We start from the raw sequence: 23,405 nt of genomic DNA on the forward strand, positions 1-23,405 counted from the left end.
GGGATTGCTGAGATAGAATCCAATCTGAAGGACACAGCACTAGAACAGGCCCTGCTACAAATGGACCTATTAAGATAGGCTGGACACACACACACACACACACACACACACACACACACACACACACACAGTTCATAGACATAGGCACACACACAGGCATCCTCGCACACTTACATATACACACATGTACACACATTCAAAAGCTGTTTCCGTCCAAATGGTCACCTTCTCCCTGATGATAATAACAGGCTGTATCCTGGAATAAATGTCCCATCATTTACATGGGCAGCACTGATGCAGACTGTGTCTCCACTCTAACCTATGCGGGTCCAGCTTTGCAGGAGAGGAAAGTATATCTGTCCTGTCATATGTTCGCCGCATATCTGCAATAATCAAAATGCAACAGCGACGTTTTCCAAAATGCTCTCAGGTTTTTTCCGAGATGGATCAAAAAATGTAAGTGTCAGGAAAACATGAAACACGAGCATTTCCATAACCAAATGTTGATTTCTCACATTACCATTTCCACAACACAGTGTGGCTCTCTCCATCTCTCCCTCTCCTTGCCTTGCTGTAATATTGTTGCTACTTGCTGATTGCTTCAATTACGGTTTAGTCGGTCTGATTGGTGTGTGTGCGTGTGTGTGCGTGTTTGCAAGTGTGATCCAACGACACAGGGTTATCAATGCGTGTGCGTGTGTGCGTGTGTGTGTGTGTGCGCGATCCAGCGACACAGGGTTATGAATATGGATGTCTTTCCCCCCCATCTCTCTCTCTCTGATGTGCTGAAGCTTTGTGTACACACGTCTGTTTGTGTTTTTTTTTTTTTTTTTTTTTAAAGGCCACTCTTTTTCACAGCCCAGCCGAATGAAAGCTAAAAATACCTCCTTCAACAACAATTATGGACAGAGAACGCAGATACCAAGCATGCACTGGCACATCAAGGCAGCGACACACACACACACACACACACACACACACACACAGACATACACATATACACACACTCTCACACATACTGTAGAAACACAGGCGTGGACGCACATCGCTGCCTGTCAACACACTCCCTCACTTCTTACCCTCCCTCTGACCCTTCCATCCTAGTGTCTTTACCCAGTGACTGACAGGCAGTGTGTGTGTGTGTGTGTGTGTGTGTGTGTGTGTGTTGCTGGGGGCCTTGCCCAGTGGATACCAGAGATTCCCTGTCCTTGGGGGAATGGGACGAGGGGTTGTGGGCAACGGTGGTGATGGTGTGTGTGTGTGGATGTGTGTGTGGGTGTGTGTGTGTGTGTATTGGGGTTGGGGGGGGTGGATGGGGGGGGGGGGGGTTATGGGCCTCTCTCCTAAAGACACGCAATTAAGCTTAATTTTTAATGAATATTAATGGCATTAGCGTCAGATTTGGCGGAGATGTGCATCTGCCAAGGTGCAGGGGAAAAAAAGGGATGACTAATTCATTTGGTAGTCATGAGGAGCGCGGCGGGAGAGAGGGAGGGAGGGAGGGCGGGAAAGAGGGAGGGAGGTGGCACTGGATGGAGAAGAGCCGGGTGGAGAAAGGGATGGAGGTGGAGAGAAAGAGGTGGGGATAGGAAGGAAGAGGGAGAGTGACAGATAGAGTGAGAGAGGAAGATAGATAGGCAAGGATAGAGAGAGAGAGATAGGGATGGAGTGGGAGGGATGTGAGAGAGGTGTGGGGAAAGTGAGACATTGATAGAGAGAGGCAGGGACGGATAGAGAGGGAGAAGAGAAGGAGAGAGAGGGAGGGGAAGAGAAGAATGATATCTAGAGAGAGAAAGTGTTGAGGAAAGGCTGGAGCAAAAAACACAGATAAATTTAACTATAAAGAGGCGAAAAGGGAGGAAGGGAAAGTTGAATGAGAAACGAAAAGAACAGAGACAGTCACTCCTTCCATCTCTGTTACAACAGAGGCAGCAATGGAGAAACTCGCCCGACGCAGTAAAGCGACAGCCAATCAGCTTCGAGCGGGACTCTATCCAGGCGCGTGTAAACTTTATCCCCCACCTTGTTTTTACAACGGGAAAAATGTCTATCGGGTATATATGTGACCAATAAAACCGACATCTGCGCGAAAACTTTATAAAAGCTACATTCCCCAAAGCAGACATCGGCGGTGGAAAAAAGGATTAAAATGCAAGGTGGTAGAGTGAAAAAAAAAGAAGAAAATATAACGCTGAATCATAGTTTCAAGTAGTCTACACTGTGTCATCATTCCTCCCCGTTAAAAAGAAAGAAGTCAAGAAAGAACCCAAACCACTAATCATGAGGGCTGTGAGTGTCGCCCTGGCTGCTCTCTGCTGTGTCGAGTGGTGGCATCAAACACACGCTGTCACGCCAGTTCCCCTGCTTATTTTCCAAGTCGAGCAATCAAACTCATGCAAGTAAAGCGAGGCAGAATATCACCTTTCCCTTCTGCACATAGGGTTAGATAGCAAAAACAGCACAACCAACCACAAAAACAACCAAAAAAACCAGTGCAACCTCATTTATCCAAACCTTAGACTTCCATAAATCCATAAAGTGTTGCATCATTTTGATACAGCACATAAAACTAAAGGCATTTAAACTGCAAAAAACAGGACCGCGCAGAGAACTTCGGAAACATTCCAAATAAGCGTCGGTTCCGGAATATCGACGCGTTTCAGCGTTTCCGAACGCCTCGCACTTCCCGGACGACTTCCACTCCCGAGCGGCCGGGATTAGCGCGCCGCTGCAATATTGATTTACGTCTGCGTAAAGCCTCTCCCCGCTCTATATATTACACCGCATTCACCAGTCATCTATTCAATCAAATCTAATATTACACTGCCTCTCCACACAGCTGTCTAATAGCATTTAACTCACAGTTTGATTCCTGCATTCCCTCATGTACTTCAAACGCTCGCCTTCAATATCCCCCCTTCGTTCCTACTACGCCAAGATGAAGTCTTTTGAAAAGCAAGGAGGATGAATGAGCGTGTCTGTGTGCGTGTCTCTGTGTGTGTGTGTGTGTGTGTGTGTGTGTGTGTGTGTGTGTGTGTGAAGACAGGATTAGCTGTGGCCTAAGGCTTAAGGTATGGAGTGGAGTGTATTTTAGCAGCTTCTAAATTAGCTGGGAAATGGGATTTTGAGACAATGGGCTGGAAAAAACTCAAATGAAAGGATGCACTCGCTGCACTCCTCCGTTTGCCTCTGATGTTCTCTCTCTTTTTTTTCATTTTTTTCTCCTTCGTTCCTCTCTCCATCCTCCTCTCTCTCTCTCCCTCGCTCCTTCTCTATCTCTCTCGCCCCTCACATCTCTCTTCCTTTCCTTCTGCTTCTCTAATTCTTTCACCCTCTCTCTCTCTCTCTCTCCCTCTGTCCATATTACAGTTGACAGTGATGATGTAAGAATGTGAGTGTAAACAGTAGTACGAGGCTAACCTCACTTTGACCCACTTAGAACAGAAATCCCCTCGAGTACACACACACACACACACACACACACACACACACACACATCACAGACTCATATGCCTGAGTAAATATTTGACTTGTGTCTGCAGCCACTCTTCTGTTCCCAACTCATTGTGTGTGCGACTGTCTGTCCACGTGTGTATTTTTGTATATGAACTCAGCACCTGTGTGTGTGTGTGTGTGTGTGTGCTCTCAGAGTGTGTGTATACACTCCTCCACCTCGTCAGACTTCCATAACACCTCTCTCCTCTGTTCCCCCCCCCCCCCCCCCTCCTCCCCTAGTCTTTATTTACCTGTGGAAGTGTATTTGTGTGTAAGCCGGCTTTCTGATTCAAACGAAGGACTTCCGACCATGTAATAAAAGCCTGCCGCTTGGCGTGCGTCCAGACTCCCATTGATAAACACACGGGGGTCGTGCACACAAACACAGGGCCTGCCCAGCGCCCTGAAGAGGAAACTAGCGTGGCTTTGTTTTTTTTTTTTTTAAAAAGCACCCCTGTTCTTTGCTGCGGTGCTAACTCCAACACCCACCCACCCATGGAATGTAACGTGATCCAGAGATGGGACCAGATCCGGACGAACAGGGTTTCCCCTCCGGCTGTTCGAGGTGGTTGGGTGGTTGGGTGGGTGGTGTTGACAGTGTGGTGGGTTTTTGGGTTATGCTTGGGGTGGGGTGTGCTAAGGCTGCACAATTATGGCTAAAATGACAGTCCCATTTATTTTGCTGGATGTTGTGATCATGCTTACTAATCCTGATTATTACTCTCAAAGATTTGATCACAATTACTGCACTTTTTTACTCATATCTCATATCGACACTCTACTTTTTTCCATTCCAGTGGGCATTCGAAAGGAAATTAGATGTTTAAAGACACAATGACATGAAACATGTCTTTTTCACCTTTTTAACAATAACTGACAAATCTTTTTATTTTCTTGTACTTTTATAGCAAAATCCCTTTACTTATACTTACTGGAAAACTGTATTTTTTGGTGTTTTCTACATGGCGTACCAGTAGGCGTACATAAAAGCTCCGACCCAGGATAATACCATCACAGATTTTTGAACATCCCTGTGTTATGTCTCACCCCAATATCCTGTGATACCCAGAAATGCATTGAGTTACTCAAGTAAGACACCATCACACTGCTATTTCCCTGTGACTGTAAATGCTACGGATACATCAATATTCTACAGCTATTAACTGAAGAAACTAAAATCATGATATATGATTATGCACAATGGGGGTGGATGGCTCTTTATGTTTGCATGACTACATTTAATGACCCACATCAGACCACTGGGACACATTCAGGGACCCCAAGCAATGTGAAGACTGTATTGGACTGGTTTGATTCCCACTGGAGCCACCCATGCTAAAAATCTATACACTCATGGTACTGTATGGTACTTTGGATAAAAGTGTACATCAAATGCCATATGCAGAAAATACTAAATATCTTGCTTGACATTTCAGGAAATATTATATATATATAAGATATTTTACATTATCTGGATTTTTAGAATTAGTACTTAAGTGATTTAATTGGCTCATAAATGGAATGTGGACTAAAAGAGACTTTTCTAGAGCATTTAAGGTGCTACGTTAACTTGTATTTGCGTGTGTGTGTGTGTGCATTTGTTAATATCCAACATTTGTGTGTGTTGGATGTGAAGAGTTCCTGAATGGTCTTGAGAAGTTGGCAGAATTTGATAATATTCACGTCTTAAGGAGTTTGGGAATTTCATGAGAAGTCTGGAAAAGTATGTAAATAACTATTGTTCAGCCCTAATGCAGAAATTACCACACATTTAATGTAATAGTACATCAGTTTTACATAATATGTATGTTGTGAAGAATAATCTTCAGCTATAGAATGATATAACCAATCATATTGCCCACCAACTAACAACAGATAAGAAATCAAAGTGTGGGAAAAGAAAAATTGATTTTTTAAATGAAAAATGTGCAGGCCCCCTGTATGAGTGTATACATGTAACCATGTGACTGTGTGTGTACATGTATGTGTGAGCGCGCGTGTGCGAGCGCCCATGTGTGTGATCTTTCGCCTCGTCTCGCCGATCAGTTATCACTAATCCTTCCACTCAGAGCTCTTTAACAAGTTGCCATTGTGCTGCCGACGCTCGACATGATGGAGGAACGACCTCCGCGGCGAATGAAAAGAAGACGGAGAGAGAGGGAGAGAGAGATAGGGAGGGAGGGAGAGAGAGAGGGCAACACCTCCGACAATGGGGAGAAAATTGGTTTACACTAGATAGGCTTGTGATTACAGAGGGGAAGAAAATGACTTAGGTTGAACAATAGGGCTGAGAGTGTGTGTTGGTGAGTGTGTGTGTGTGTGTGTGTGTGTGTGTGTGTGTGTGTGTCTTTCGAGGATTAGTGGGTGGTTAGGCTTGGATTTAGTTGAAATGAATTGGTCGGCATGGTGTGTGGTTGCGTGTGTCTGGATGTTTTTCAGTTTGTATGTACTGTATTGGATCTGTATGTGTCTATATGTGTATTTCCCGTCTCTTTGTAATTTGATCTAACTAGGCATCAATGTCATGATTACAGCCCTGCAAACCAGTGGGCCTGCTAGCACACACTATACCATCCAAGTCACGCACGCACACATACACACACACACAAACTAATTATGTTCATAAACTTGAAAGCTAGGGTGTTGTTTACCTAAACTAATGCTGTGGAATAGGGAAGATGCCTAAATTGTACAGCTACAGTATATTCATGTATTGTTCATCGATGTAATTCACTTTAAATATCTCTCTCTCTCTCTCTCTCTCTCTCTCTCTCTCTCTCTCTAGGAGACCCAACAGGAGAGCTATGGCACCAGGGGTCCTGCCCCAGGGAACTCTGGGAAGGCCAACCACGAGGACGGGGTCTCCCAGGACCGCCCCTCCAGCCTGCCGGTGAGTGACTGACAGCTCTATCCACCAATAAGCACAGAGCATCACTACAGTAGACACATACGGATGAATACAGCACTGTACATCATGAAAACTGTGTGTGTGTGTGTGTGTGTGTGTGTGTGTGTGTGTGTGTGTGAGAGAGAGAGAGAGAGAGAGAGAGAGAGAGAGAGAGAGAGAGAGAGAGAGCCCTTTGTTATAGCACACACCACAACGCAGCATCCATCCTCCCCGTCTGCCTCCACTTCCTTATTTTCCGCTTGCTGTCTGTTTGGCCCAAAGCCTCGCCACTCATCTTCTCTCTCCAATCAGATGGCTCTGCCCCCCCCCCCCCCCCCTCCCCTTGGGCCCCGCCTCTTTATCTCGCCTCCCAGGACAGACATGGATTTGACTGCTCATTTCAGAGCTTATGTCCATATTAACACGTTGGCGCTGTGTTTTGACTGCTGCCCACGCCAAAGGGAAAAAAAAAGGCCACGCTACATTAGCCTGTGGTACACTAAGCATCACTCTGGAAGACACACACACACACACACAATCACACATACAAACACACACACTCCCTCTTGGCATTTGGGTGAGCTAAAAATCATTAAGCGGGTTGACTGGAGGAGTAATTGAGGAGAAATGGTGAGGCCAGGCAGATCTATGAGGGAGAGAGAGATGTGAGCTTTCACTCCCTCCATCATTTCTTCCCTCCTCGCTCCTCAATTTCTATTACAAGAGGAGAATAAATAGACATTTGCAAATGGTTGCAAATATTGGCCCCACTTGAGGTGTGTGTGCGGCGTAACTTACCAAACACTTTGAACAGCTTCAGGAGTGGAGGCATCAGCTGCAAGGAAAAGCAGAATTAAGTGCATGTAATAAAGTCATGCCGTTTTCCATATATATTTGAAAATGCTTCGTTGGTTTTCTCCCAGTCTGTTAATACTGACACACTAATGATTGACCTCCGGATTCAAATGTTTCAATTGAGCCACTGTCTGTCAGTGATTTCTAATATTCCTCTTTCTCGTTCACACACACACACACACTCCCTCTCTTACCGTCTCCACTTTGTTTTAGGGCCGCTGTCTCTCGTCTTTCCCTCGTAACTCACTAATAGTACGTCTTCCGCTTTATCTTGGCACTTCCTTTCCTCCTTCTTTCATTCTCTCTCTCCCACACTCTTTACCCCCCCCCCCCCCCCTCCTTTTTCCTCTGTCTTTCTCTGTGAACTAGCATCATGAAAGGTTTTTTCCCCCCTCGTGCTCTAAATGAGAAATTGCCTTGATGTATCAGTGTGTGGATCCGGAGCGAGAGAGAGAGCGAGGCGAGGAGCCCCTGCAGTCGCGAGGGCCGATGTATTTGAACCCCCCCCCCATTCCCTTACCACTTTAATCCCGGCATTTTACCCCTTGGGGTCCCCGTGTGTTTTCACATCCCATCCAAAGCGCGTGGCTCGCCGAGATCCTAATCGGCGGCGAGTTTTGATGGGAGAGAGACAGAGAGAAAAAGCGAGAGACAGAGAGAGTGAGAGAGCGATCGCTCAGCGTTTGCCAGGCTCTTCCAGCAAGCTGTCACGGCAGAGATGTAACCGTTTTCTCTCTCTCTTTCTCTCTCTCTCTCTCTCCCCGGCGTTTGATGTCAGATCTAAAGCTGCTGTCATCTTTTTTTTTTCTTTTCTCTCTGTCAGGAGGGAGGGAGCGCGGGTCGGCAAAGTGTCATGTTGTTGTTTTGGGACGAGTCTGCCGTGTGATGTGGCGGGATTTTTGAAGGGAGACCAAAGGGATGAGAGCTTTAGTAACTTATCACAAATGCTAGTCACGGTGCCCTTGGCTCTTTTAAAATGTAACGTATTGGAGATACAGCGCGCCTTGTAAGCCATATCATTATATCCATCCATCGTTATTGCTGCTGTTGAACTAAAACCACCATCACTCAAATGTGCCAATTAGCAAAAGACAAGGCAAGCGCTCACTACTCGCTTTTTAGAGTAGCGCTGGCACTGAAATTAGTGTTTACCACCAGATATTCAGTGAAGCATTAGCGCTGGCATTAGTGTTCACCACCAGCTTTTTAGTGTAACATTAGCGTTGAACACCCGCTTTTCAGCGTAGCATTACTGACATTAGCCTTCACCAACCACTTTTCACTGTAGCATTACTGACATTAGCCTTCACCAACCACTTTTCACTGTAGCATTACTGACATTAGCCTTCACCAACCACTTTTCACTGTAGCATTACTGACATTAGCCTTCACCATACCTTTCAGTGTAGCATTACTGATATTAGCATTTACCATCCACTTTTCAGTGTAGCATTACTGATATTAGCATTTACCATCCACTTTTCAGTGTAGCATTACTGATATTAGCATTTACCATCCACTTTTCAGTGTAGCATTACTGATATTAGCCTTCATCAACCGCTTTTCAGTGTGACATGAGCGTTGGCATTAGTGTTCACCTGCTGCACTTCAGTCAGTGTCAGTGTCCTCAATAGTGAATGAGTGAATGCACCAGGTGTTTTGATTGCACACATGCATACATATATTTAACAGTAGCTCTATCATTTTTAATACATTTCTCATCTGCTTGTACTGTAATAGCATTATTATCCTAGCAGTTAGCACTCACGTTGACATTTACCAACAGCTTTTCGGTGTAGCATTAGCACTGACATTAGCATTCATTACCCGCTTTTCAGTGTAGCATTAGCATTAGCATTAGCACTACTCCTGTTAAAGTGCTCTCAATCCCTCCAGATTCGCTCTGGCCTAGCCGAGCCTGTTCCTCCAGTTCCACAGTGAGGTGAGGAGCTAGAGCAAAGATCGTCTATTGAGAAGGTGAACCATTCAATAATTAAAAAACAGCCCCACTTTCCAGTTTGCAAAAGGTGGGCAGTAACCCTCATGTGTGTCCTCTCTGTAGTTTTACCATAGTGCCCAATCTGTTACAGGCTTGAAACAATGTTCTCAAAAACTACTCATCACAAAAATGTGAGTTTTAGCTTTGCATGTTGTAGTTTGCTTTTGGTTTCCTGCAGCGCTTCACAGTGACGTTTGTGGTGCGCGGAAATAGAAGCAGAGTGAGAGCTCTGTGTTTTTTTTCTCCTCCCAGCAGCGCTCTTGGCCCATCTAGCTCTAGCCTAACCTTGCCTAGCCAAGCCAGTTCCTCCAGTGCCACAGCGAGGTGAGGAGCCAGGGCTTTCACACCCACCGCCCCCCTGCCCCCCCCGCTCACACACACACACACCCCCACTGTTCCAGTCACTACATGTTCCCCTGCTCTCCGGCGCTCCCCTGACAGCCTGCCAAGCTGCCGCACAGCCTCCCATCCTCTGGGACATGAGAGAGGATGGCCAGCCATGTGGAAAGACAGAGAGAGAGCTGGGGGGGGGGGGGGGGCGACAGGAGGGGGGGGGGGGGGGGGGGGGGGGGGGCTGGGGGGTGAGTGAGAGGAGAGAGAGAATGAGTAAGAGAAAGAGAGAGAGGGCGTGAAGCGGTGAAGTGAAACGTGGTTATCTTTTTGTCACTTGTTCAGGGTGAGAGATGTTGAATTCGGGCTATGGGGTTCCGGCAGTGTTGTGTTATTCACACTGGCACACTGTGCGCACCCACACACACACACACACACACACAGACAGACAAAATTATTCTTGTATGTCTTTCAGTGCTCATTTGCCCCTCCTTGACTTATTTTCCATCCAACAAAAGGGAAAATTCAGAAACACTATCTCTCCCTCGCTGTCTCTTCTCTCTCTCTCCTGTCCACCTTGCCCTCCACTGTTTTTCCTAGTGTTAGGTCATGAATGATTGACAGGGCACAGCTGGAGAGGCCTGCTCCCCTCCCCTCTCCCTCTCTCTCTCTCTCTCCAGCCACACACTCACACACATACACACTTCCATACACACTCCGTCCTGTGTGCACTCTCTCTGAGTGTGTGTGTGTGTGTGTGTGCGCTCTATCAGAGCATGTCAGTCAGGCTGCCTATACAGTATGTGCTCTCACTCTGTCTCTCTCCCCTCTGCTGTGTTTTATTTTAGAGTCCCCAGGCAGACAGACAGACAGACAGGCAGGCAGGCAGCACAGAGTAATGTCATCCAGCAGGGTTAGATTCAGCCTCCATGCTTACCACATACGGAGAGGAGGAACGGAGGGAAGGAGGGTGGGAGAGAGAGAGACGGGGGGGAATCAAGGAACCAAGGGAGTGCTGGGAAGATGGAGAGGGGAGGGATAGAGTGAAGGGGGAGAGAGGGAAGGTAGAGGAGGGAAGGACCCATATGGAAAAAGAATAACATGTTTTAAAATGTACAAAAACAGGCCAGAAATGGATTTGTAAATGTTAGTGCAATTCATTCGAAAATAGATTTTGAGTGGCCACCCAAATTGCACATATGCCATCAACAACAGCGCATAAGAAGTATTTCCGGTGTACCGCCGATGTATTTTTACACGTAGGAATATGCCATGACTACACATGCCGTACGAGTGGTATGCGAGGTATATGCGAAGTGTATTTTTTGCAGTGTGGGGCGGGAGGGAAGGAGAGGAGGTGGCGGAGAGAGGGAGGCTCGGAGACGAGATGTTCTCTGGACCCGGCCGCCTATTCTTAGAACAGACAGCAGCACTGAAGGCCACAGCAGCTCCCTGCCACTGTGAACACACACACCGCCGCTCTGAGAATAGGAGGGCTAATCTGCAGCCGGCTTCACACACTGCGAACGTACAGCGGAGGGTTCATGGTCGCACCGTCTGACGCAGTTATCCTGAACCTGCTCTCCTATTCGCTCCCATTCAAGGCCAACAGCGGCATTGTCTCCTTATGTATCGTAATGCTACAGCGTTAGTGTTTTCCACAAATAGGATTTCATAATTCACTGTATAATTTGAGATATACAGTATATACACTACCAGTCATAAGTTTGGACACACCTGATTGAATGTACTATGTTTTTCATTCTCTTAAAGCCATTTTGATCTAAAGGCTTATGCTTAAATGCTTGAAATGTGTTTCTTAGACAAATATAAATAGTGAAGTTGATGCCTATGTATGAATTTCTTTCCAAAGCCAAAAGGGCGGCTACTTTAAAGAATCTAAAATATAAGATAGTTTTGATTTGTCACTGCATAATTCCATTTGTGTCATTTCACAGTTTTGATGTAAAATGTGAAAAATAGTAAAAATAAGAAAAATGCATGTGTCCAAACTTTTGACTGGTAGTGTATTTTGCATCATTAAACACTTGCACTAGTTCTCTCTGCAGCAACACTCACACAGTCTCCTTTACATCTTAGCCACGCACTTGTTATTGCGCGCACACACCATCCATGTTTTCACCTCCGCCCCGTTTCACCACAGACCCAGATATCATGACACAGCGAGTCGGAGGACCTGGCTTCATCTAAAATGCAGACGGGCTAGTTTTTTCCGCTTGTTTGCCGGCCTGTTTTCGTTTGCTCCTCATCAATGATTTAGCGCGCACACACAGTTTCATGTACACGCGCAGTTTTTGATCCTCCGAGCTGGGAACACGTGTTCGCTGAGGCCGTGGCGATTGTTCCCCCACGGCTTCAAAACCGAGACGCACAGGAGGCGGATCATTCATCCTTACACACCCTCCCCATCCCTATTAACCTAGAGAACTTATCTGAAATTAAACCTAATTTATAGTATAGCCGGTTTGTTTTAATCCATCAGTTTTATTTCCAGGTATTTCTGGCTCCTTTTGAAGTCCGGAAATACAATATCCTAGCAGCTTAAAAATCAGCGAAGCCTTGAGGTGAACAGCCACATAGGAATTCAATTTGAATTTTTTTTAACAACCGTCACACACTTCTACAATCGGCTGTATTTTAACTACAAAATTCAGAAAGCACGAAGCCTCTACTGTCTCTAACTATATCAGGCCACGACACCTACAAATCAGATTTTAAAATTAAAATCATCAATCGACAGCGGTTCAAACACCCATGTTGGCAAGCGTCCGGCCTGCTGAAGTGTCTTTTAGCAAGACACTGAATCCCTACCAGCTGCAGGGTGCTGCTCTGTAGCTGACACTGCACTTTCCCCTCGCTGTGGGGGAGAGGCGAGCGGAAAGAGAATTTCCCTACGGGCATCAATAAACTATCGCATTATTATTAACTAACTGACTACTATGTTTTTCTTGCCTGAAGGCTTCTAGTTGTATCTTGTGGCAGATTTTGATGGCTCCACATTGTTCTGCCCAATGGGAACTGTGCTGGCCAGTATAGGCTGCCGTAGTTAACTGGTAACACAAGGCTGAGTAGCAGCGGTAGGTGTGTGTGTGTGTGTGTGTGTGGAGGAGGCCATGTTTACACCTTAAGACCCCTGATTGGCCGGCTAGCTGGCTGGCTGACTGGCCCGTCCGCTCCACTGAAGCCCAGCACAGCACAGCAGACCAAGGGGAAGATATTAGAAATGTGTGTGTTTGTGTGCACACTCCTGTGACCGAGCACATACATGTGTCTACTCTTAACACACACACACACACACACACACACACACACACACACACACACACACACACACGGCCACACATACACACGTACACCCTCAGCGTGTGACAGACTTCGTGATTTGAGAGTGAGGGGAAACGGAGAGGGATGAACTTGGTTAAGAAAACAACAGTCCGGTTCCACTGGCGCCTCTCCACCGCCGGAGAGGGAGAGGAGGAGGAGGAGGAGGAGGAGGAAGAGGAGTATGAAGAGGAGGAATAGAGGGAGGGAGGGCTGACCCTAGACGGAGTGAAATGTTCCTCCTGTCCATCGTTCTTTATCCCTTGCCCATCCGTTCTCCTCCTCTCGGTGTCTTTCATTAGCCTTTGTTTTTTCCTCTTTCCTCCTCTTCCCTCTAATAGATTAGGAAGAGTAGTTCAAATTCAGGACAAAGGAGGGGAGAGAGAGAGCGAGAGAGAGACAGAGAGAGAGAGAGAGAGGCCACCAAAAGGAGCTCACTAGTCAGTATTTTACATCACCTTGTAAAATGAAGCTGATATGAAAGCGTGTTTGTGTGTGTCTCTATCTATGTGGGTGGGTAAGTGTGCATGTGTTGCTATTGTGCATGTGTGTATGCATGGCGTGTATGCATTTGTATGTGTGTGTGTGTGTGTGTGTGCATCTGTTAGTACATGAGACAGCAGTCAGCCCCCAGCGGGCGGAGCAGCAGTGTGTGTGGTTTGCTGCAGCTCTGGGACACAGAAACCACCTCAACACCTTCCCCGCTGCCCCCCCCCAACAATTCCACCACAGGCCAGGCAACACTGTGTGACAGTGTGTGAGGGCCGGGGCGGGTGAGCCTGCTATCTGGGATGTTGGGTACATACAGTAAAAGAGTGTGACACATTGTGTGTTTGACCAGTTGGGTTTGTCCTTTCGCGGCGTCACGCCTCGCGTTGCGCTTACGGTGCGATGTGGATCATGGCTGGACGTCTCTTTCACTTCACTGAGTTCAAAGTTCAGTTCAAGTTGTGGTCGGTTTGCTTCTGATAGAGCACTCGCTTACATTGGTTTGAGAACAGCTAAGAGGTGCTGTTAGGTAGGGATGGGACGATATATAGAAATTCAGTATATCGCAATACAAAAATGTGACAGTACGTATCGTGGTGCAGAAAAATGAATCGTAGTATTAGCTCCATTTTGTTCTGCTGTAGTAATCAGAAATGAGACGCTTGACCATCACAATTTCACAAGTTCTCCATCCAAATTATATTATTTGCACTTTGTAATGACATTTTTAAATTGTTGTTTACATTCTAGCAAGCCAATGCCATCGCTAGAAAGATTTGTGGTTCAGAAATAAACATAATTCTGCACAGTCATACTTTGTTGTCATTAAGCTTGTATTTATTACATCGTATCGTGGTTGTATTGAATTCTGAAGCCGATATTATTGTATTGTATTGTATTATAGTATTGAATCGTATCATGAGATAAGCATATCACTCCATCCCTATAACCCAAACCCATTACAGGAGAGCCAAAACAAAAAAGTGGACCCAACTTTAATCAACTGTTGTAAATATATTTTGATAATGAAAATGTCATCACATACATAAACAGATAAAGAGATGCTTAGACTATTAAAATAGATCTCCTCAAGAGATTTTACTTAATATATAGATCTCATTTTTGCCCAAAGAGCCAGTTGCGCCCTTCTGGCTCCAAGCCCTTGATAAGTACCAATTTAAATGGTGATTTTCAGTTAGCACATTAATATTTAGATGAACTGTTACAACGGCTTCAAATGCTATTCTGCCAATCAGAACTGAGGACTGCAACTATCTATTTTATAATTCTGAATAGGTCAGACATTCTCTTGTGTCAAATCCTCTTCAGTATATGAATTTGGAAGAATATCCACTTCCTACAGTGGATTGAAGTGAATGTGGATTGAATCCAGTGAGACAACAGTTAAGGTGCCAAATGTGGCAAATATTTAAAGTTGAATGACATTTACTCTAGTTGATAGTGTAGTTATAGTCCTTCTCTTTTACCCTCCAACCTTTTCTTCCTCTCGCTCTTCCCTCTTCAGGCTGCAGCAGCCCAGCAGCAAAGTTAGAGAGAGAGAGAAGAGAGAGAGAGAGAGAGAGAGAGAGAGAGAGAGAGAGAGATGGACTGACAGTATGAAACGGGGCCACAGAAAGAGAGCAGAATGAAAGAATATTACCACCTCCCTCCTTTCCTTTCCTTCCCTTCTACCTTGCTCCTTCCCTTGCTCCTTTCTCCCTCTCTCCTACCTTCCCTCCTTCTCTCCTCCCCCCCTCCCTCCCTCCCTCCTCCCCTCGCCCTCCCTCCTTCCCTCCCTCCCTCTTTCCCGTAGCTCCTAACCTTTCTCTGGGTTTATTTTTATATTTCGTCCTGGATGCCCGGCTTCCCAGCACGCTAGCTAGCCAGGGAAGGCAGCGAGGGAAGGAGGGAGCCAGCAGAGGAATGGACGAGAGGTGGAGGGATGGATGAAGGGATGGAGGGAGGGATGAAGGGAGGAAGGAGCCGGCAGAGGAATATTCTGTCATCACCACGGCTCCCTCTGGCTGCTGGGAGGCTGAAATTACATCTGACTTTGAAGTTAGGGGCCGCACCACCGCCAGCGTTGCTATAGCGACGGGGATGTGTGTGTGTGTGTATGTGTGTGTGTGTAAACTCCTTGGGAGGTTTATTATGCATGATCCACACTGTGACTAGTCCTGATGGCATTACAGCGCTATTATTAATCTACTCTCATAAGAGACCTGTGCTTTACACACACTGACACACACTGACACACACGTACATATCTACGTATCCATGCTAGAATGTGTACATGCATTTATGCACACACACGCACACACACATGCGTGCACACACGCACACACACATGACCCATTTAGTGCGTTTCACAGCTGGATGCGAGCTTCAAGTTGTGCCTTTTAAAGATTAAGATAAAGTTTTCCCTCAGTATTATCTTGGAGAAGGTTTAGCTGGCTGCACACGCTCAGTGCTTACAGGCAAATGCATAAGTGAGCGCGCGCGCACACACACACACACACATATACACACAAACACACACTGGGTTGTTCAGATTCCAGATAGCTGCGTTTGGGTTGTTTGAGCTGCTAATATTCCACTGAGTCCTGGAATATTTATGCCTTTTGTTTTATCAAACTCTGTGAGCGGAGAAGAACATTTTCAAAGTCGACAGAGATAGATAGAAGGATAGATGGATAGATAGATAGATAGATAGATAGATGGGGAACTTAAGACCATTGAAAAAAGAGAGAAACAGAAAAAAGAGGGATGAGACAGAGCTGTAGAGGAGGGATGGATGGAGGGATGGAGGGATGGAGGGATGGAGGGGGTGAAAATAATGTTCCATTAATGCGGAGCCAGGCTCATGCTGAGGGCCCAGCGCCAATCTGCATCTCCCTACAGTCTGCCTGCTATACATTTTTCATGAACGCTGAGCGGGAATTAGCGACGGATTGCTGCTGCAAATCGCTTCTCCTTGGTCGGGGGGCGATGGAGACAGAAAGAAAGAGGGGAAGAGAGAGGGAGGGAGGGAGCGGCGCAGAAAGCAGAGAGTGCTGAAGTACAGAGGGAGAAAGGGGGTGACTGAAGGGGATGGAGGGAATAAAGGGTAGAAAAGCAGAGTGAGTAGGGCTGGCCTGAAGGGCTTCATTCCTGCTATATGTCTAACGGCAATATCTGTCTGTCTAATATATATTACTAGTCCATTGGAGTCTATGGCAGCACAGTGTTGTTAGTGTCTTTGCATCATTATTATGGCCAGCATATTCATCACCAAAGTCAAACTGCTTCTCCTTGTCATATACATGATGATGAATAAATGTGATTCTGACATTGGATCCGATGCATCGCTTCCATTCTAATTTGTGATACTATAATGTGTTTTTACAAAGGTGCTTTTGAATCTAGAGCAATGCTTGGAGACCGTGTTCCCTTATGCTGTCCAAGTGCTTTGTTATACCAAGTTCCTGGATGCCACGTATATGGGAATATTAAAGTAATAATCTGTGTCATTTTCATGTAAATAGATATCAATTTTGCTACTCTGTATTACCGACGTGAGGTTGAATCACAATTGTAATTCATCCTATACCCAGTTCATGAAAGCTTTTATATTTGCTGTTCTAAACACCCGGTGTCTGGTAGCTCTTTCCTGGCACACAGGAAGTGATGCGTTTTATGTTTCCAGCAGCAGCAACAGTGTTTTGTTTGTAATAAACAGAAGAAGAACTGGGTAGTTAGCATGAGCAGTGATAGCCACCATGGCTGAATAGACAGAGAACAGAGCGCCACCTACAGAAACTCAAACTGCATCAACAGACAATCCAACATCACAGTACTGGACACACTGTTTGATTGACAGGTGATCTGTGGGAAGAGCAGTGCAGAAACACCACAGCAATGAGTGCTGAGCAACAAAGATGGAGACAAAATAAAAACTTCTCTCCTCTCCTCTCCTCTCCTCTCCTCCTCTCTCCTCTCCTCTCCTCTCTCCTCCTCTCTCCTCTCCTCTCCTCTCCTCTCCTCTCCTCTCACCTCTCCTCTCCTCTCCTCCTCTCTCCTCTCCTCTCCTCTCTCCTCCTCTCTCCTCTCCTCTCCTCTCCTCTCCCCTCCTCTCCTCTCTCCATATTTCCTCTCCTTGGCCTGTGCACCACATAGCTTTGACCCCAATCTCAGCCTGCCCTCTCCACTCCAATATAACCCACTTTCATTTTCTACCGGTGGCCTTGTGCTGCCATTTCAGGCCCTGACTGACTGGCTGACCGGCTGACTGGCTGACTGGCTGACTGGATGACTGTATGACTGACTGGCTTACTGGTTGGCTGACTGGCTTACTGGGTTACTAAATGGCTGTCCACACACGCTCTATTTCTGTGGAGAACGATTTTCCTGTGTGAGATTGACTTTGTGAGATTGGATGGCTTTTGTAGGTGTATACAGGCATTGAAAACACACATATACTGTGTACAACACACACACACACACACACACACACACACACATGCCCCCCAACTCCAGATTTTTAGAATCAATCATTCTGTAGCTGTTGCAGCTGAATAGTCAAATACTTGTGTTGTCTGCTGTTTACAATAGAAATAAGTGAAGACCGCAAGGCTTTTTAGCGTTTCTTAGATTGAATTACGTTCCTGCAGTTTTGTCTGTGATTCAAAATATTTCCATTTACAATTTGAAAGCATGAATGGTGAAACATTTTCCAACATTTCAACTCAAGAAAAGAGAAATTCAGAAAAAGACAAATTGACAATTGGCCGTCAAGTTGCAAAGTATGACGCGCACGCACGCACACACATGCACACACACACACACGCACACACACACGCAGCCCCTATATATCTGTCCAATGTGATTTCCAGAGTGTGATTTGTGTCCAGATGGGAATGTCCCTGTCCTGGCCCTGACTGACTGTGTGTGCGTCTCAATGTTATTCCTCTAATAGTGGATCTGGGACACACTGCCACCATTTGGCTGTCTACCGCCACAATATTACTGCTTTATAGGCTGCGGGATGGCCACAGAAATGTGTGTGTGTCCGTATCAGAGATGTAGAGAGGGAGGTCTGTGTCAGCGAAAGAGAGAGAGAGAGGAGATGTGTATTTTTTGTGTGAGTGTTTGTGTGTGTGTGTGCAGGGCCTGTGATTGCTGCTGTAATCTGCTCTCTCCTGCCAGCCACAGTTATTACAGTTGTCGATATGGTGCTCAGGGCTTTATAGACACAAGCAACAAGACTCGGTGCTGGACGCCCGCCAAAGTGTGTGTGTGTGTGTGTGTGCGTGTGAACCGACATGCTTCTTATTTGGCTGCACCCTTGTGTGCGTATATGTATGATTCTTTTCTCTATGTGTATGTAATTGAGCTTCCCACTCATGTAAAGACCAATTCAACCGTGTGTTAATTGTTTTTGTCACAAAGACCAAGTCCCAGGAGTGTGTGTGTGTGTGGTACGTACTGTATGAGTATATACTGTATCCATGCATGTGTCTGCGTGTGTGTGTGTGTGTGAGTGTCTGTATCTTTGCCCCACGGAACAGCATTAATCCACACTTGGCCATTGGACAACGACAATGGAAACGGACCAGCTTAGTATTACCAAGGCCGGACCATTTGACCGAAAGACTTTCCATCTCCCTGGAGAGATGGAAAGATGGATGGAAGAAGGGAAAGAGGGAGCAAGGGGGGAAGGGAGAGAGGGGAGAGAGAGAGAGAGAGAGAGAGAGAGAGAGAGAGAGAGAGAGTGGGAAGTGGGAAGGGCAGGAAAGGTCTCTAGGTGTCTAGAACAGGTAGAAGAAGAGACTCAAAGGAGCAAAGATGTAGAAGAAATAGATAGAGAGAGAGGGAGGAACAAGAGGGAGAAAGAGGGAGATTTTTGGCTAGGAAAAGAAGAGGGGAAGGGAGGAGGGACGGAGGTATGGGGGGGGGTTTCTGCTCTTGGCATTCAGCCTTGAGTGACGCCTGTTGTTCACTCCATTCTCTTCAACTGTTTTGTGTCCTGCCAGCTCCACTACTAGCAGGCCTTGGCAATGGTTTACAATGGGACTGAAACAATGCCTCTGTAGCATTTGCTCCTATAACACTTGAACAATATCATACATGCACACACACACACACACACACACACACACACACACACTGTGAGGGTCACTGATAGGGCCCATTTTCCCAGTAGCAGTGCTCTTTTGGAAGTTTACGACCATCTGTCCGACTTGGCCCAACGATTAAACAAATTCTCCTTCGCTCTCTCTCTCTCTCTCTCTCTCTCTCTCTCTCTCTCCTTCTCTCTCTCTCTCTCTCTGTGTGCGTGTGTGTGCCAGCAGTGTGATTGGGGTCTCCGTGCATATCAGCAACCTGTGACCTCCAAGAAGCCTGCTAACCCCTCTCCCATGTGTGTGTGTGTGTGTGTGTGTGTGTGTGTGTGTGTGTGTGTGCGTGCCTATGTTATTGTTGGAAATAAAACTCCCCTCTCCAGATGGATGTACCACTGGAAATTAAGAAACAATATCCCTGCTGTTCGGTGAAAACTTCTTCGCTCTGATTTTTTCGTTTTCTTTAACAGATTCTTTATGTACTGAGTGCGTTTTAATTCTTTTAATTGGTTCTGTATGTACTGAGTAAGGTTTAATTGGTTTAATTGATTCTTTATGTTCTAAGTTTTAATCGTTGTTTCTTTATGTACTGAGTGAGTTGTAACTGTTTTAATTATTTCATTATGTACTGAGTAAATTTCAAGACCTTTGAGTCCATCGCGCCCTTTCACAAGCCATTGAATAATTAAAAACATATGCAGACGTTCATCTGAAACTAAGGCCGCTGCTCATAACTCTTGACCTTTTCGGGGGAACGATGTCAATAATACACACTCACACACACTCACGCAAGCACAGATTGAATGGCAGGAGATATATAGTGCTTTTTGGTGTGTGGCTGTCCAAGGTTGCCACTCTGCCCGCACTCTTCACCACTGAGTGCACTACAAAGCATTTACAGCACCTGAAAAAGGTGTGTGTGTCTGCGAAATTGCGTGTATGCAAGTATATGTCTCTCCCTTTGCAAGAGAGGAGAGAAGAGAAAAAACAGAAGAAAGAAAGACAAACTAGAGTAGAAAGAAAACCGAATATTCCAAGGCTACCTCAGTGTTTCAGCGTAAGCGTTTGGAAAGAAAGGGGAGAGAGAGGGAGAAAAAAGAAATCAAAAACAATGTTTGTTAGATAGGTTTTTTGTTTGTTAACTTTGCCTAAGGGTGTGTGCGTGTGTGTGTGTGTGCGTGTGTGTGTGTGTGAAGCCCGAAAGAAAGCTTTTCAACTCTTCTCTCTTCCAAATCTTCCATATATCCAACCATCCACCACAAACAAACTCACCAGAACAAACACGACAGCTACAAATCAGGCCTGTTTGGACAGTGCAAGTCAAGTTTCACATGCACACACACACACACACACACACACACACTGACACACACACGCGCACACACAGTCGGGGTAATTTTGAAAGTGTCTGTGATAGCTTTGCATAGCACTTGGGCTAATGGCATGCCGTGTGCTTCCTCCCAGGTCTGTGCATCCATTAGCAGCCATATTACTGCCACATAATGGCTTATTGGTTGGCGGGAAAAAATTACCAAGGAGCCAGGATGAAAGAGAGAGAGAGAGACAGAGAGAGAGAGAGACAAAGATAAAAAAAAAAAAGATGGAGAAAGAGATGAAGAAAGCCGTCCCTGGCAGGGCCTCCGAATTGAGTTACAGCTGTTATGATTTGTCATCTCTCAAGTCTTTTTCTCTCTCTTCTTTTTCATTTCTAGTTTCTCTTCCCCCCCCTCCCTCCTTCTCTTTCACCCTCGGGGCCTTGGGAGTTTTTATCTTTCTAATGAGCCGTTGATTCTTTCTTTTTTTTTTGGTCGTTATCTCATTCGTTTGGGACGGAAGACAATATTTGTCATATTGTCAAGCGAGTGTTTGCATCTAGCATTGGTGTGTGTGTGTGTGTGTGTGTGTGTGTGTGTGTGTTGACTGCCGATGAGCTAAGTGGTATAAAGTGTTTACACTCTGTTTCAGGTTGGCGTTGATGGTAGAAGTGGACAAATGGGTCAGAGTCATTTGGCATGGTGGCCCAGGTTGGCATATTGTACTCCCAGCCTTATCAATATGCAGCATAGTGGGCGGTCTGCACTAGGCTTAATTGCTTTAATTGTATGGACACAGTTGCAACACACACACACACACACACACACACACACGCTAACACACACACACAGAGGCAGACACAGTAGTTTGTGCCATGTAACGGTTGCTCCAAATGTATTGTCGATGTGATATTTTGTCCAGAGAATGTGGGACTCTGCTCTGTTCAGTTCAACTTCTGATGAGTCATGCTGCTCCTACACACTCATATGCATATTCCATAAACACACACACACACACACACACAAGCAGACACACACACACTTTCATGTCCTTAGTAGGGAGAAGTTTAAAGGTGATTCTCTGTTATGAGCGGGATACATAAATATGTATAAGTCACAGTTATGTATCGCTATGCACGCATACACAGCCAGAGATCTGGTATGTATGTGTGTGTGTGTTTGTGTGTGTGTGTGTGTGTGTGTATGAGCGTCTGCACACTATGCACATCCAGGCACTGTATGTACATTTATCAGTGGCTTCTTGGAAGTAAGTCAGCAAGCGTGTGCTTACTTGCCGGCTGGCTTGGCTTGGTTAGTGCATGTGTGTGTAGTGTGTGTTTGTGTGTGCGTGTGTAGTGTGTGTGTGTGTGTGTGTGTGTGTGTGTGTGGGGGGGGGGGGGGGGGTTAAAATGATGTGGAAATCAAATTCACCTTGAAGTGTCCTTCTCTCTCCCCTCCGCCACCCCCGTATTTTTGCCTTCGTCTTCGCTTTGAACGCACTGCAGCACCCAGTTCAAAGAGAAACGCCTCCGTGTGTGTGTGTGTGTGTGTGTGTGTGTGTGTGTGTGTGTTAGGAGCGACGGTGGGGTTGGAGATGGGGAGAGAGGGAGAGTCAGAGAGAGAAAGAGAGAAAGGCCCACCGCTACACTCGTCTAACACTGCACTCCCCCCCTTTCCCATCAAAGAGCAGCCAGGCTTAGAGGAGCACTCGTCCTTCTCTCTCTCTCTCTCTCTCTCTCTCTCGCTCCTCCTTCTCCTCCAATTAAAAGCAGCCTGGGACGAAGGGGAAGGAGCGAAGGAGGCTGGAGGAGGGAGGGAGAGGGTAAGACAAGGTCGATGGAGGGAAGGGAAGGAGGAGATGACAGGAGGAGGAGGAATGAGGTGAATCAACTTGGATGGAGAGAATGAGGAGAGAGAGGTGCGGTGGTGGAGGGAGAGACAGAGAGAGAGAGGGAGTTTTCATTTAGGCCCCGATGACCTTTCACCTCTATCCTGCCCCTGTTCAGGACGGAGAGAAACAGGGGGGAAACAAACAACAGAGGTGGGAACCTTTGAGCAGTGCTCCATTTTTCAAGGGGGGATTTTAATCATGCTGCACTCGTTGGCTCCCACTTGAGTTAAAGTGGAAAGTTTTGTGATTTCTTTTATTTGGGTTATTATTGTAGAGTGTGTGAGTGTGTGTGTGTGTTGTTGTGCATTGATTGCAAATGTACTAATGTGTGTTTGTGTGTGTGGGTGCATAGATTGTGTGCGTGTGTGTGTGTGCATGGGTGCGTGTGTGTGTGTGTAAGTAGTAGGTAGTAGCGGTATGTGTGAGTGCATTGATTGTGTATGTACATGTCAGCATGCACAGGTTTTGTGTGTGTGTGTACGTGCACGCGTGTGTGTGTGTGTGTGTGTGTGTGTGTGAATGCTTTGTTGTGCTCAGTGTGTGTGTATATGTGTGTGTGAATTGATTGTATATGTTTCCGTATGTGTGTACATATAAATGTGTTTGTGTACGTACATGTTGTACATGTTGTGCATGTATGTACCGTGTGCTTGTGCGCGCGCGCACACACACACACACACACACACACACACATTCCCACTGACTG

General features: G+C 46.0%; 1 protein-coding gene across 1 annotated transcript in view; it reads left to right on the top strand.

The window, feature by feature from the left end:
* LOC139910004 (AT-rich interactive domain-containing protein 1B) overlaps window positions 1-23,405 on the top strand; it is a 176,080-nt gene that overhangs the window by 51,500 nt on the left and 101,175 nt on the right. Inside the window, exon 4 of the mRNA XM_078289400.1 lies at window positions 6,281-6,385. Coding sequence (XP_078145526.1) covers window positions 6,281-6,385 — 105 coding nt within the window. The remainder of the gene's footprint in view (window positions 1-6,280; window positions 6,386-23,405) is intronic.

The sequence above is a fragment of the Centroberyx gerrardi genome, chromosome 17, assembly GCF_048128805.1.
Source record: "Centroberyx gerrardi isolate f3 chromosome 17, fCenGer3.hap1.cur.20231027, whole genome shotgun sequence".
Taxonomy (NCBI): domain Eukaryota; kingdom Metazoa; phylum Chordata; class Actinopteri; order Beryciformes; family Berycidae; genus Centroberyx; species Centroberyx gerrardi.